At 35.9% G+C, this 16,385-nt stretch overlaps 1 protein-coding gene across 3 annotated transcripts in view; it reads left to right on the top strand.

Moving 5' to 3' along the window:
* Positions 1-16,385, top strand: part of ROBO1 (roundabout guidance receptor 1) — a 690,461-nt gene that overhangs the window by 88,330 nt on the left and 585,746 nt on the right. For all 3 annotated transcript variants that reach the window (XM_088050995.1, XM_088050997.1, XM_088050994.1), the window contains exon 2: positions 3,544-3,684. In XM_088050995.1, the coding sequence (XP_087907121.1) occupies positions 3,597-3,684 (88 nt within the window). In that variant the 5' untranslated portion in view covers positions 3,544-3,596. The remainder of the gene's footprint in view (positions 1-3,543; positions 3,685-16,385) is intronic.

The following is a 16,385-nucleotide window of genomic DNA, read 5'->3' as shown; positions in this document are numbered from 1 at the left end:
TGAGGTGAGGTCTCAGGCCAGCAGAAGTGTCTGTGCTGAGTGCATCTTTCTCCTGTCAATAGCAGCATCTAATTAGTGCCAGTCCTTATTCTGCAGTATTAGTTTTATAGGTCAGACACTGAAAAAATGATTGCAGAGAATTGCATCTGAGTCCCTTTGGCTGCAGTACATTTCTGGGTGTTTCTTCCATTGTTGTGTAGTGCAAGAATTGTGGCACTGTGGCAGTAGATGATGAAAAGAAAGATATTGTTTCTCTTTTGCTGGACTCAGCTCCTATCTGAAAACCATTCTGATGACAACTCTTTCTACTTTATCTTTCCAATGATCAGGACTACTCTTTCAGAAGCTGTATACCTCAAATAAAGAGAATTAGCCTCCTATTCAAGATTGTTTTCAAGGAATACCTACAGGATTTGTTTTTAAACTGTAGATTAAAAAACATTGTTTTCATATTAAAATTATTTGGCTTCATGAAAGCTGTCTTCACTGAAATTTTCTCTAAGAACAATTTTGTAATGACACTGAAATAATTTCAGGTTTTAGAATGAAATACGATATTTCAAACATAAGCCTACAAGCAGAGTTAGAGGGTGGAAAAGCTTTTAACTAAACAGCCAAGTGCTCATGGTCAGAGCTCCCTGTGGAGCCCTGTCACATACAGAGATTAAAAAGAAGTCATAGTCTACCAGTTAGGTAAATGCAAGAGAGAGGTATGGAAAGACAACATGTTGGAGTCATGCATGACATACCTTCACAGAGAAGGTGAGTGCCATCAAGTGTGTTCCTGGGATTCATCTCTTCTCTGCAACTTTACAGTTGGGGTCAGTTGACCTTGGCTAAAGATCAGAATTTATTTTTGATTAAAATAGAGTTGGATGGTGAGAAAAAAGACAAAAACTAAAACTATCCCTGTCCTGCCATTCTTGTTTTTCCTAGGCTCAACTCCATCTCTTCATCCTCAATTCTTCTACCTCTGCTACCCCATCGTTCCCTGGGGTGGTGCAGGGGGATGGGGAATTGGAGATTAGGGTCAGTCCATAAGAGCCTCTCTATGCCTCTCCTTCTTCCTCCTTATACTTTCCCTCTGCTCCAGAGTAGTTAGTTCCCATGGGTTGTAATCATTCAGGATAAACCTGCTCCTGCATGGACTGCAGCTTTCTCCAGGAAACATTCACCTGGGGCCCTCCATGGGCTGCAGTATGGATACCTGCTCTCTCCTCCTCTTTCACCTCAGTGTTCCTTTACCTCACATTATAATGACAAAGTAAATCTTGAAGTGAAAGTGTTTTTTTTTTTTTCTGGTTTTGTTTGAGGAAGCAAAACCTAAGGGCTGCCTCCTCAGCTTTGTGTTAGAAACAACATTCAGTCTTGTGTTTGCAGCAGAAGTAAAGGTGAAGAAACAATGGGAGTCTGGAACCAAAGTAGTAAATAGTTTACAGAGTAAATCTATATTACTGTACAGAGAAAGAGATGGATACTCTAAGGGTCTGAGCCTGCAAATCCTCATTTCAGTCTTGGTGTCAGACCATGAACAGCATTTAGAGCAGCATGTAACACCTTGGCCATTAATTGCTGTTAATTCTGCCATTAAGAGCTGTCAAGCTCTTTGCAACAGAAGAGCAACCATATGAGTGATAGGGGAAATTAAAAGAATGAGAATGGAAGGAACCTGGACTTTTCGTGTGCAGTGTGGTTGAAATGAGAAAAAAAAATAAAATATTTTCTAGGGTACAGGTAATTGTAATAGGAAATGGGTTACTATTATTTCTAGTTGCTAAGATAGTAGAGGCACAGGTACAATGCAAAAAGAAAATTTAAAATGCAACATGTGTAGGAGATTGAATCTGTTAATATTAAACTTATTTATGCATTTTTGAACATCTAAAAGTGTCAGGTGGCACTGAATGCTCCCAGTAGTCATGCAACTCTTCAATCTGTATTCATTAAATATGTATTAGGTTTACAGATGAAACTCCTCCATCCCAACAGATTGAGCAAGTGACTGTGTGTGTCACTGTAATTTCCTTCACTATTATAATTATGTCTGCTGGCATTTAGATAATATAGGATTCATCATCCAAACTGGTCATCTCTGAGTATACACTAACTACAAGGAGGACAAGGAGAGTGAAATAAGAAGTGTAGTTGTAGAGTTATCAAAGTCTAACATAATTATTTATTGCTGGAGTAGATTTTGATGTGTCAGCGTACATGGGATTTACAGTTGCTTGGTGGTCTCTAATTGTTGGTTAGGGTCAGGCAATTTGGCACATCTCATAACTTGACAGACACTTAAAACAGTGTCTGTTTTCACCATCAAGACCTTGACATGAGCCCCAGATACTATGAAATATGTGGAATGTTACATTCACATGCATTTGTGTTTGTACTGGGAGAAAGGCCCTTTAAGAAAAACTAAACAAAGAACCTCCCCCAGAATAAACCAGCCAAAACAAAATAATAAATCCAATTTCAGATTGTGTGTATTTAATTATCTAAAAAGCATCTTACTGCTTTTAGAAATCTAGTGAAATAATCTGAAAAACACCATATGTATTTTAGAAAGCTTTAGGGGAAAGGCATCAGGAATAGGCTGAAAACAAGGCCTGAGGCCCAGGGAGGCCATGGGGTCTCCCTCTCTGGGGACATTTCAAACCCACTTGGATACATTCCCGTGTAACCTGCTCCAGGTAACCCTCCTTTGCCAGGGGATTGGACTGGATGATCTTCAGGGGTCTCTTCAAACCCCAACAATTCCATTCTGGACAAGTCTGTACCGAGCACTAACATAGGTGAAGAATAAACAAATGAATAGGATGAGCAGAGATGACTTTTAAGCACCAGAAGAGCTGCGAATGCTTTTTAATCTACAGATGTGGTGGTCAGAAAGGTGTGTCTAAAAGTCATATATTGTTTAAAAATTTCTGATTTCTTTTTAAATTCAAAATATTGTCTTACTTCACAGGATTCCATTTTCCTGTCAAACAGATGGAAGTTTTCTGCCCTTTAGAACATAAAAACTCACCAGAAAATTTTATTAACTGTTCAAGTTATTACTGGGTAAAATTATCTATAGTCCTCCTTCAGCAAAACATAATTTCATAAGAGGACTAAAGTGAAGTTTTTACCCTGCTTTCATAGGAAGTTGAATAACCTTAGCAGTGTTTTCAACTTACATAAGGGCTTAAGTATTTCCTTGCACTGAGATGGATTAAACATTTACTTAATTATCTTGTTGAAGTGGGCAATTTCTTTAATAACTTAACCAAACAACATGCAGCTCTTTAAAACACATATGTGCTCTATGGGGATCCTCATGTCTCCCTTTAAAACATCTGGTTTGTGGTTGTCTGCTCTGCAAGGATAGCTAATATTCTGGTTGTGGTTTTCAGCTGCCTAACTGTTAGATAATTTAACATTGTTTTAATAGCTAAAGCTGTATTGAAACCAGCATTCTTCATAGAATTACTCTAGACAAAAATATTTGGAAGCACCTCAATTTACCATTAATTCTTCTGTTCTTATTTCCATGGTGCGTTGCAGGTGACATTGACGTTAGCGCAGCCGAGCTGGTGTAATGCAAGCAGGGACACATCATGAAATGGAAACATTATCCTTTTCTGGCTGTGGTAGCTGTATTCAGCCTTTCCAGATGCCATCAGTTACTGGGTCAGCTCATTCCAGGTAGGTACCTTTTATTTAAACATAAATGTTCATGGTTTTTTTTACTGTCCATGTGAGGGTGTGCATGAATATACCTGAAGTTCTCTCTGGGTGTTAAAACGTGTGTACGTGTGGAGTTGAGAAATTTGTGAGCATATCTGCATGAGTAACAGGCAGAATTTGGTAATTTAATTGTATTGTCTGTGCTGCAATGATTGTTTTTTTTTTAACTTCAAAAGAAACTATAGAAAAGGAGTGGTATAAAAATATGAGAGGAGCTTAAGGCAGCTATTAAAGCATTCCTTTGATTAGCACAGTCGGTGGGGGGAAGATATAGAGTGCGGAGACAGACTTGAATATCAAAGAGAATTGGAAATCTATAGAGAACCTTCCTGAAGAAAGAGCAAAATAGCAACTGGGGAATGCTGGAATGCAGTGTTCCAGTGAGTCCCAGAGATCAGGGATTGTCCTGGTGCTTGCATATGGTAATTCTTACCAGTGCAGAGAGGAGTAGTGTGGATAAAAATGGCAAGATACTGTCCTAACTTTATAAAGAAGGTGATGGTAAAACAGGGAACCTCTAGCACTTCAGAAAATAGTGGATTTTTGTTCTAGTAACACAAAGGAAACAAAATGTTGTGTTTTATTGGGTTCTTGTTTAAGAATAAATCTCTAAAATCAGCTTCCAAGTAATTCCGAAAGAATTTTCAATATTTATAAAGAGAAATCTAAAGAAATTTTGATCAGTTCCGCTAATGAGGTACAACCTTTCAGGAAAACACAATAACTATATAGAAAGAAAAGGAACATGCTGGTTTTACTGGTTGCTTTTTCTGCTTTCAATCTGAATAATAATTAAGAAGACTTTACTGTCTGAATTTCTGATTTGAATACATTGTGAATGCAGAATTTTGTGGCTATACAATTCTCTTCCCCATATCTCTGGACAGCTAGCTCAAATATAGACTAATCAATGAAAAAAAAGGAAAAAGATTTCCTCAAGGATTTGTTCACCTGTATTGAATGGTGGTTCACTGAAAATAAAATAAGGAAATAAATTGGTTTGGGGTTTTATTTTTTTTTTTTTTTTATTTATTTCCTGGTTTTGTTGGTTTCAAATTAAGAAAGACTCCAGAATAAAGAAAGATGTAAGTTAAAATTATAATTTTAAAAGTTTGACCTCGGACTTCAAACATAATCTCAAAGCAATTTACCTGTCACAAAGACATCTACTGCTCATTTTAAAAGGAATGCCTGCAGATCCAAATGTATTTGCATGATCGCTACCTCCATCCACTTGCATTGGTTTCAATTTAGTCATAGGTTTGTAGTCTTTACTAAAAAGACTGTTTTCATTGTATTGCTTTTTCCATCAAATTAGCTCCAGAATAAAATCACAGGTGGCATTTTGATTTTTGTCCCTGCTTTGTAATTTTCATCACAGACCTCAGACTTGAACCAAGAGATTACTGTACTTGGCCAGACATCAGCATGCTGAGCCTTGCTGGCAGGGTGCCAGGAGTGTGATTATCACAAAAGATCAAATAAAGCAGGATTACCTTTTTTTCCTTTAAGCAGTTCATCCCATTCATTTTGCTCTTTTCATGTCTATTCCTTACAAAGGCATGTCTCTCTTATTTTTTTTTTTTTTTCCAATGTACAGAAAGAGAGAGAACTGTGAAAAATCTCGAAATTTTTCCTTAATTTAATGAGAGAAAATGAAATACTGGTTCTTTAGAAATCGGTTGTAGCCATAAAAAAAATAATTTAAAAAATCAATAGAGAAATGGGTTATAGCTTTTCCTGAGGATTGCTAAAAGCACTAAGCAGCTAAAATGTCTGCCAACATAGTTCTACTAAATTGTGATATTTTATTGCAATTAAAAATATGTTCTTAAAATAACAAATTAAATGGAATTATTTTTAGATTATGTTATTAGAAACATTAAAAAAAATGAAATGTTATGGTTTCAAACTCTCCAATTCTGTCTTACCTAAAAATTGTAATTATTTCGTCCTTACTGACGACTTAGTTTGTCATATGAAATTAAAGTTATCAGAAATGTGTTAGAGTTCACCCTCAGATCTGGAATACTCAGCTTCAGTAAAATGTGATGAATTTTAATAGTAGCCTTATAATGTTGAAACATTTGTTGTAGTTTTTGCTGAATCTTTTCATATATTCTTGTTGAGTCTCACTCTTTTGCATATGGGGTCCACAGGGAAGCACTGTCTCCCCCCTTTATTAAAACCATGGCTGAGCCTTTCATCTCATGTCATTACATCTTACCTCTAATTCACATATAAAATACACTCACAATTCCACTATGGCTGTCTCCTGAGGCATGAAGTATCTCTGCCTTGGCACATCTTTATTTAATCAGGGATTGAACACTATCTGGGAAAGATGTGATTTTTTTTTCGTTGCCAGTTGCTCTGCATATTTAAAAGCTGGAAAACTTGATAGCTGATTTTAAAGTGCACTGATCTAAGAAAACACAGCATTAACTAATGCCATATTATATTTAGATGCATGTGTTGAGCTCTGTGTTTTCGGTTAAGTCATTAAAGTATTTTAAAGTTACCAGCTCCTAGATTGTCAAAAAACAACAACAACAAAAAAACCAACAGAACTATACATCTGACATACAGCAAATGATATTAATAATTTAAACTGATTTTTCTTTTCAACATCAATAACTGCAAGCTTACCAATTTTTGGGCTGCCAATAAAGACAGGAGCATTCTGGCCAGGAGAATTTTGGGTGGGTTTGGAACCTGATTCTTTAGCAGTGTGTGTTGTGGAAGATCTCTCCATTGGAACTGGAGCAGATGCCACTTGTTTTGTGTGTCATTAATCCTTGAGCTTCACAGAGATACCTGCACAAAGAAAGACCTGTAAAAACATGACAAATTTGTCAGCAATGATGAAAACAAACAAAGAGAAATTTTTCATGCTCCTGATAGATTGTAATAGATTTTTGCAAGAGAATTCTCTGTAGTTCTTAGGAGAGGAAGATAAGAAAAATACCTCTTTTGAACCCAGGTTTTTGTGAAATTTTTGACAGAGTTTCTAGAACTCTGTGATTTACAATTACTGTGCATTAGTTCTCCAGAAAATAGGTTTCAAGAGATGCAGATATATAACATAGCATAAGAAACATAAAACATACATTACGAAACATAAATTTGAGAAATTATTCATGGGAGTAAGTGTAAAAAAACATCAACAACTCTCTTTGGCAGTCATAGAAGCTTACTGAAGAAGATCAGATCAGGATTTGACTTTTCCTGGGGCAGAAAGTAATATTTTAAATTTCGTTTTCCCTAATACTTCCTGTCTTATTACTGAAACACTACAGAAAATAAATTCACCATTCTAACTTGTTTGACTGTTTTCAACAGGAAACAGTTGCTCATTATGAAACTCCCATAAATTCAGATTGCTTATTATAGCATCTTAGGGGCAGTGAAAAAGAGACAATTGTTCTGGAATCTGAATATTCTTTCATTAGATCTTTTGTCAAGTCAATCATAATTCAGTAACATAAGTAAGTAAATTGTTTGGTATAATTTTTTTTTTTTTTAATCACAATTAACTTTTTAGTTCTCAAAACTTTGTCATCTGGCTAGAGAACACAAGATTTGTATTTTTGACCTACTTGTAACATTACTGAACTTGTTCTCAGAATATGGTACTTAGGATTTGTATGTCTGATTGATACATTTTGACAAGAAATTCCACATTCTTCTAGTTTCTCTGAAACTTGTGAAGGTATATTGAAAAAAAGTTTCCTAGCACTGGAAGATCTTAATTGGCTGCTTCATAAAGAAAACCAGAGTCTTGTAATGTGCATTCAGGCATTCTTCTGTACTTTTTAAGTGTCTGAATGGATTTTCAGTCAAATATTCAAAATAAATCTGTCAATGACTGAGCAAGGTATCAAATTGCTCAGATGAAGAATTTAACTAGTTTTGTGGTTATGCAGGTCTTTTTCTGAGAATAGTGTTTAAAAAAGGGAATGTTCAGCCAAACTCAACCAACCCATGATTTATCTATTGGCTGTCTTTTGGTATAGGCAGAGAGTCAGAGAATTGAATTCTTGAATTTCATGTAAGCACCTGATCATGAAGATCTAAAGGAAGAGTGAAGAATCATTGAGCTAAGAAAATGATGCTGGTACTTCTTGAAGAGTGGTGGAAATGGATTTTAATTCTTTCATTTGGGAGGTTCTTGAGGATAGTTTTCACCTTTTCTGAGCAAGCGATCCAACAGCAAAGCTCATATTAAAACAAAAAAAAAAGTGGCAGGACATTGTAGTTTTTATTATAAATTTGTATTATTTGAAAGTAAAGTGATGTTGGTAACTATTGTGAGATGAGCCAGTAAGCCCTCCAAAGCTTGATTTTTAGGGAAAAAAGGAAGGGAAAATAAGGCAAAGGACAGAAGCAAAAATTATCCAAACAAAAACTTTGTACCTGAGAAGGTGCAGCTTTATCTGGGCTGAAAATCCCAGAGTAATGTTAACTCTGAAAGAGGAAGGATACGATTTAAAAGAGTCAGATTTTTAAGAATACGTCCTCAAATTCCATGGAATTTCCATTTCTGTCCTTGAATCTGAGCCCAAATGAAGATAACATATATCTATTTTTATTCAATACATACATATATAGATATGAATGGAAGTGAATAGCTCAGATGTAGGAACACTCATGGAATCAGGGAACTCCTTAGGTTGGAAGGCACATGGATTTACTCTACACTGGATGTACTCTTTCTTTTCTTTTCTTTCCATGTGCTCTCATGAAAGACAACAGAAGGGAGTCTATCACCCCTTGCCCTGCTGGCTGTGTTCCCACTAAAGCGTCCCACTATGTTGGTAGCCTTCCCTAGGTCAAGGGCACAGTGCCAGCTCAAATCCAGCTCACCAACCAGACTCCCAGGTCCATCTTGTCATGCTCTTCACTTTCCATCACATAACTTCTGCTGTAGAGAGCATAATCATGGAGGATCTGTTCTGTTGACAGGCTGGAGTGGCAAGAAATACTGTGTTTTGGTGCACGTTCCCTGGTAATTTTATTTTCACAAGCTTTATGAAATGTCACTCTTGGCCATAAATTACATTTTTGTGATCCTAATTTAATGTAACAGTGACAAATGCGTCTGTAAGCGATGTGAAGCAAGAAGTGATGATTTAATGCATTGCTTCCACTTGTAAGTGCCACCAAGTTTGTAGGTTGTGGAAGTCAAGGTCAAATTCAGGGAGAGTAGATTGACAGTTTAGGCCTTCCTGGGGTCAAGGAACATGTAGAAAGATGTGCTTCTATCATACGCATCCAATTAATTTGAAACAGACAGAAAATTGTTGTCAGTTCAGAACTGAAAAAAGTAAACCAAACTAAAACCCAAATCAAACACCCCACACATTTTGGCTAGACCCTCCAAAGAAAGGGTTTTATTTAGGCTGAGTGAACAAAGAGAAAGATAAGGAGTTAAGAGAAACTGCTATCTCTGCTCTGGTAGAGACCATGTTTGTGTTCACATTGGCCTCTTCCTTCTCTCCTATCGCTGCAAAGTGCATAGGCCATCCTTAAACCTCTTGCAGGAAGAGCTACCACCTGACATCATCTCATTTCACCACGGATTTTTTTGTATGCATGTGCATATGCCTTTGTAAATATGCATCATGACATACAATTATCAGTTAGTAACTCTTAAAACTGCAAAGTCATCTTGCCTCACGGAGCATTTCTTTGACGTGCAGAGCAATATTCTCCCTTGTAGAATATTTTTAAAATGTCCTAATAATCATGGACTAATGCTAGATCCCAGTACCTCATGATACAATGTATTTGTTGGCAAGGAAATATTATGGTGTATCCATGGTATGAGATTGCCATGCATAATTTCCATTGTGGCTACACAAATGAGATTACTTAATAACACAAGAGATAATAATGTCTTGTTATCAGGAAATGAAAAGCGTGCAGTAGATCTCATATAATATTTTCAGTTAATATACCTACATAACAATTGTATAATTTTTTTAGTCATCCATCCCTGCTGATAAAAGTAAAAGCAAATCACTATTTTTTTATTAATTTGGAGTATTGTGACCAAATTTTAAATGTTTTGACTCAATTATATTCCAGATAATTTTTACAGTTTTGTCATTTTTACCCCTCTTTTTCAAAGTATTCAGATTTGTGTACTCAGATTTCACATTTGGGGGCTTTTTTTGTGTGTGAAGTTAGGTATTCCCTGTTGGATGGTAGGTTTAGTTTTGTCTTTTTTTTTTTTTTAATTGTTTTGGGCTTTTTGTGATTTTTTATTTTCTGACTCCTCTCCCCGCTGGAGAGGATGACAAAGGTTTCTAATTCCTATTAGGCGAAATGTTGCGCCACAAAGAGGACCTGTATTAAAAAGGGAGAAAAAAAACCCCAGCACGTGCCTTGCCTTCCAGAGATTGTCACTGTGTACACTGAGGTCTTAATAAATAAAAAGATTGCCAGCTGTACTTCAATTCACGGGCTTCTTTATTAGCCTTTAAAAAGAAATAAATAAAGCATGGCGCTTTATTTAATTGTCTGAATAGATGGAGACAAACCAAGAGGCACAGTCAGCTGCAAGACACTTAATGAAGAAATCCCTATTTTTAATCTAGCTGTAGAAGACACAACTCTTGTGCTTTGATGATGTGGCCTTTGTGATGAACCTGGCTGGAAAACCACATGTGCTGCACCGTCTTCCTAATTAAGTCATCAAAATGCACTGGAGCAACCGGAGTGACTTGAGTAGACCAGTAGAAGTAATTTTAGTTCCCCTATTGCTTGGTTAATAGAAAGTGGCACTGTTCTAGATTATGACTGATAGAGGTGAGATGCTACAGCTGCTGTCATTGTGCCTGTAGGTGGGTGCCTTTCTAAGCTATTCAGTGTGTGTAAGAAGGAATACTTTGCTTTGTTTGTCTTTCTTTTCTCTTACTATTCAAAGATGTAATTTCAGAAGCATTTCATCCTTCTTTTTTTCTTTCCCCTTGAGAAGCTGATGCCTGTAATTTTCCTCAAAATATGCTGATATTCTACTTGTTTTGGATGCACTGACAGAGCATTCACCAAAGCTGATCTCAAAATCAGGATTTGGGAAGACTTCCCTCTTAAGATGTATTTTAAGATTAAAAAAAAAAATTAATCACAATCATGGGGATATCAAAAGATCTATTATATATAATGAGGACATAATCAGTTTTTCTATATGGATTTGGTTGGCCACAGCTAAAGATTTTGTAAATGTGTAGCCCAGAATCTGAAGATTTTATTGGTAAAATTTTTGGTAAATTTTATATGTATCATGAATAGTTTTTCCTGAAGCTGCTAACCTCCTGGGGACAAAAACATTCCAGTTATGAAAATGGCATAATCAGGTTTTGCATACCTTTATAATGCATATTCATATGCATTATAAACTTAGGTTGCAAAGCTTTCCTAGTTTACATAGCTCTGTGACACTCCCAATTTTATAACAAGGTTACTGTACAGGCATTTCCACACTAGAATCGAAGAATAATACATTTGCTTAAATTCTTCTGTAAAGATTGTGTTTCATATGGAAAAAACTGGCATAAATGCTCTGTCTTTGGAGATAATATAAATAGAATTTTCCCAACAGGTTGTTCTACCCATCTTAAAATTAACAAGAATAAATGTTTCTTTACATAATTTTTTAATTATCCTGAGAATAATTTTCAGTTAGAAAAGTAGAGCACAAAATGACACAGTCTCTCTTGATTCTAATATTTATTTAGATGATCAATCTGTTAATGGTTCAAAGCAATTTCATGTCTTTAACATCAATTATAAAACTAATTTCAGTCATATCAGTAAAAGAATGTAACAATTTACAAGGGTGTTTTCGCTTATGACTACTCAAGGGGTTACAGTAGACATATCTGCACTTGCTAATTTATTTTCAGTGCTGTGAAATAGAGTGCCTAGAGATGCTTTATTAGATATTTTAATAAGTGTCAAACATATTTGCAGAATTCCTGCCCTGACAAAGGGTGATTTATATGCACCTGTATCTGCATATGCAGAAAAAAATATCCTTTTGTCAGTCTGCCACCTTATTTTTGCATAAATGAAACAGGAAATTACTCCCTTTTAGCTAATCTGAATTTTAAATCAAAGTCAAATTGGTGAAAGAAGGAAGTCTTATTTTAAGCTCATTTCTCAACCCTAACTGTTGATTTAGATTGAAAATAACTTTATTCCAAGTTTATGCAAGTGTTTATACTGTGATGGTATTATCAGTACAGCATTGTACAACTATTGCTGCATCTTCTGCATTCCAACCATTTTTAATGCATTTTATAACTGTTCATGAAACTCCTTTACTTTTCTCTAATAGTAAAGGTTTAGTAATCTCCACATATTATTTTTGACCCAGAAGAAAACTTGTATGTGGCCCATATTCAGAGGAGTCAATTGATTAATTTAGCAGTATAAGGCTGTAGGTGCTGTGAGTTTTGGTGAGTTTCTATTTTTAATACAAATTAAACCTTTTCCTTACAGTAATTATTGCATATGAATGGTTAAAATATCATCAAATATTCTATGTATTATATTATTATTATTATTATTATTATTATTATTATTATTATTTTTATTATTTTTATTATTATTACTATTATTATTCTGTGTAACAGCTACTATTAAGCCAGTCAGTCCCCTTTCCATTGCTGCATAAAAACAGAGAAACACCTATCCTTTATAAATGTATTTTGCTCAAGGCATTGTTGCAGGCTACCACAAAGATAAAAGAACCCTTAAAAGTGCTGGGAAGCACATCTGGTTAGCCATTTGCTGTTATGTTCCCATGTTTAGACATTGCTTTAATTGCATTTTGGGTGTGTTTTTTCTTTGTGTTTGGTTTTTTGTTTTGGGTTGTTTGTTTTGTTTTTTTTTAATTATCTGCCCAATATTACCCTAAAGGTAAAATTTCATTATGTTAGTTAGAACTTGGTTTTTAAATCAGATCATAAATGACTGAGGTTTTAAGCCTACTTCATTTAGACATGGTGGTGACCATCAAGGTCAGACTTTTAATATATGAAAATATGAAAATTAAAAGGTGGTTTATGGTAAGAAACAAAAGGATGCTCGTAGGGTTGCTTTTTCCTTTCTGTCTTTGCAAAATGGATCAGCTATGCCCTTCAGGACTGCACTCACATGCAGTACTCAAAGTAAGATTAAACAATTTCCAGTTCTTGCATCCATCTGGCACTTAGAAATAGAGATGAAAATTTCCATGTTCTGTTCATGTGTAATACAGTTTCAGAAAATAAGCTTTGTTATATTCACTAAGACCCGCTACAGGTCATGGCACTGACCTAGCTCAGAGCTGATCACTTGTGCTTTTTGAAGATACTTCATATGTAAGTGCGTTGTCTTTGAGTGTATGTTACTTAAAATGTCTGGGACAGGTTAACTGTAGAAATTTGCTGCTCACTTAGACCTCTTTGCTTGTTTGACCTGTAAAACAAATAAAGAAGCATCATGTTTTTGAAGGATGTGGTGCCCATGACCACTTCTGTTCATCAGTTTCCATTACCACTTTTTGCCACTTCTGTTAAGTGCGTCTTTGCTCACGAGTGGGAGCTGATGTGCTGGATTTTATCTGCCTCTGAAATCAGGACTGGGCATTGTGCCGATTCAGAATTGGAGGTTAAACATGTTAGAGTTTTAGCCTTCAATTTTTAAATTTGTTTCCAATTTACAGACTGAAATAGCCATGATTTGCTTTCCTGCAGATGTCATGTTTAATTCAGCCACCTTGCACAAGGAAGGTAACATCTGGTTTTAAATTTCAGCTCTTTGGTGGCCTGTTTCTGAAATAACACTCATAGAGGGCTTCTGGTTTTAAGTTGGAGTTGTTGCAGTAGTGAAAGATTCTTAGGTGATAACTTTGTTTTAAGACTTGGTATGAGGAAGGTAATTTGGATTGGTCTCATGAGTCAGTCATGGCAATCTGACAAACTGCTCACAACTGCTGTGTGAATTTAATTAAAGATTTTCAAAATATACAGACAATTCTGAATTTGAACTAAAATGCATGACACAGCTGGGAAGGGGACGATGATTACTGCCTACCTGGTTTATTTTCCATCCCTTTGAAGCTTTTTTTTTTTTAATGAAATTTCTCTGTCCTTGAAAGTACTTGCTACATGGAGAGGTCAAAATGTTAGCTTAGGTTCAGCTCTTTCCAGCACCCAGACAGCTTTCCCAAATCGACCTCCCTGCTGTCATGGCTAGATTACTTCTGGAACCTGAGTGAGCTTATTTAAAGCTAGTCTGGCACCCTGACTATACATTACAGTCTCTGTTCTTTCACTGTCTGGTGTCTTTATTTCATAGTGCTGCTTTTCTTGCAGGGCTCTGGTGTTTTGTGCTATTGTAGACATTTTAGAAGTTATAATAAAGCCTGTAAATGAAATTGGCTTCTGATTCCTGATTTTTTACCCCCCATAAATATTCTATTATTAAGGGATTTTGTCTCCCATGGTTTCGAAAGGCTTTGCAGAGGGTTTAAGTTGTGTGTGCTTTAGCAGGAAAGTCTGCATCCTCTAGTATTTCAAAGAAACTTAGTACAGTGAGGAAAAGGATGGTCCAAGGTCAGGAGTAGCTTATGAAGTTATTCAGTCAGTGTCAAGTCTGACTCTGAGCTCTAGTTCAAAATATTTAACCTTTCTATTACTGCATAAATTCCAATCAATCTGTGTTACAGTCACATTGTAAGAAATGACTGAAATCCCTTGATCAGCACTTGCAGAGCAGCCTTTTGGGCTAATTCAGAAAGACTGACACAACTAGAAATAAAGCAACTAGCCTACCCTCTTTTTTAAAAAACAAAAGGACTAACAGAATGTGTGATGTCTATGGCTACAGTAATAATATGTTTGAAATTCATAAAAGCACATTTTCCCATGTTTTTTGAATCTGAGGGAAGATCTAGAGTAAAACAGCTGTGTAAAATCTTTATTCAGACAATTGATGACATAAAGTGAGTAATTAAGTGGTCTGAATCATCTTCAGTTGAAGCCTTTGTCTTGCCTCCTATTTGAATATCTCCATTCAGGCTCATAGAGGTACACCCTGTTTCATTTCCCAGCTGTAAAAGACTGGTTTGCTGCATTTTCACTGCAGAAATCTTCATTCCTACCTTGCATATATTTCCTTTTAGTTGCTTTAGCTCACATTTATATACAGATATATTTATTTTTTATTTTTTAACCTGCTAAAAGATGCAGGAGTAGCATGATATTTTTATCAGGTGCAAATATGTTTCATTTTTTTTTCCTGTTCAGTTTCAAGCATACAGTAAAGTTCTCCATCACCTGGAAAGTTTATTTCAGTTTTCATTAATGATAAAATAATGAACTCCACCATATTGATGCCTCACTTATTAAGACCTATCCTTTGATTAGCTCAATAATTTAGATTACAACTTTCTATGGTTACAGGTGAACCAAATTCATGTTTATTTAATGTGGGAGAAGAGGCTCAAGGTTGTTTGGTTTTGTGTGGCTTTTAGTTTGTTTGTTTATTTGCTTTCCAAAAAAAGGTCAGATAAAAGAACTCTTTTACCCTTCCTAATAAATCCTTAACACTTTGGAGAAAGAATTTAAAGCTGGCCATGGGGCTTGCTTGATGTCTCCTTGGCAGTTCTAAGAAAATTTACTTTAAATGCACACTCTATATACAATACTGGGTTGTATATGCCCAGGAATTCTCATGTTCAGCTCAATATTGGTGGAATTTTAAAAAAAGGCTTTGTGTTCTTAGATTAGAAAGAGAAAATCCTGCCAATCTTATAAACGTTGCTCCTGAAGAATAGGAGTTGGACTGCTGAAGTGATCAGGAAGATTACCCGATATTTTGTGCTCTTAAGGTGATGCTAAATAAATTTCCAGGAGGGAGGTGCTGAGTGGGAGAGCCAATCTGTTGAAATCAATGTAGAAAAGTCAGAGCATGGTTGTAGTAAAGGCTTAGGAAAATAGAATATGCTGTGTCATTTGAGTACATCTATGCTCAAAGCCTGTTCACTTCATGTCATTGTCCTGTTCAGTATGACACAAGTTAGCATTCCATGCTATCAGCTGTCCATACTATGAAAACTCCTGTTGCAGGACATATTTCTGTGCACTTCGATATTTTGTGTGTGTTTTAGCTTTTATCATAGTCCTGTACATCTGCAAGCTAATAAATTTTGTCACTCCTGTCTCATTTTATTTAATTCTCCTTCCTTCACTAGTCTTGGAATCTACTCACCAATTTTTTTGGATGTAACAGGAAAAGAAAATTTGAAGGGATGAGACATTCACATGAGAATTGGGCTTTGTAGAGAGGAGTGTGGACAGAGTGCAGCAGAAATGAGTCCCCACTGAAAGGATTTCAGAGGGTATTTCATAGAGAGCTGGGAATATCATGTTGGGAGAATTCAAGATGAGAGAAGGCTGTGCTTTGTTTGATTTATGTCTTACGGAACAGTATATTTTTCTACAATATCCCCCCATCTTTGAGTTCACAGTGGTCCTAAACTGCAGTCAGGGTAATATAAAAAAGAGATGCTGATTTTAGCATGCCTGTCCCGTTTCCTGTGCAGCCACACAAAACTGGAGCCCATCCATGCATCTGCCACAGGTTTCCCATGTCCTGCTTCACAG

Source organism: Pseudopodoces humilis, chromosome 2 (assembly GCF_049639895.1).
Source record: "Pseudopodoces humilis isolate 2021_Gansu_Grassland_sample_001 chromosome 2, ASM4963989v1, whole genome shotgun sequence".
In the NCBI taxonomy this organism is placed as follows: Eukaryota; Metazoa; Chordata; class Aves; order Passeriformes; family Paridae; genus Pseudopodoces; species Pseudopodoces humilis.
Note: the sequence above shows the minus strand (reverse complement) of the source record. Positions and strands in the feature narration are given on the sequence as shown.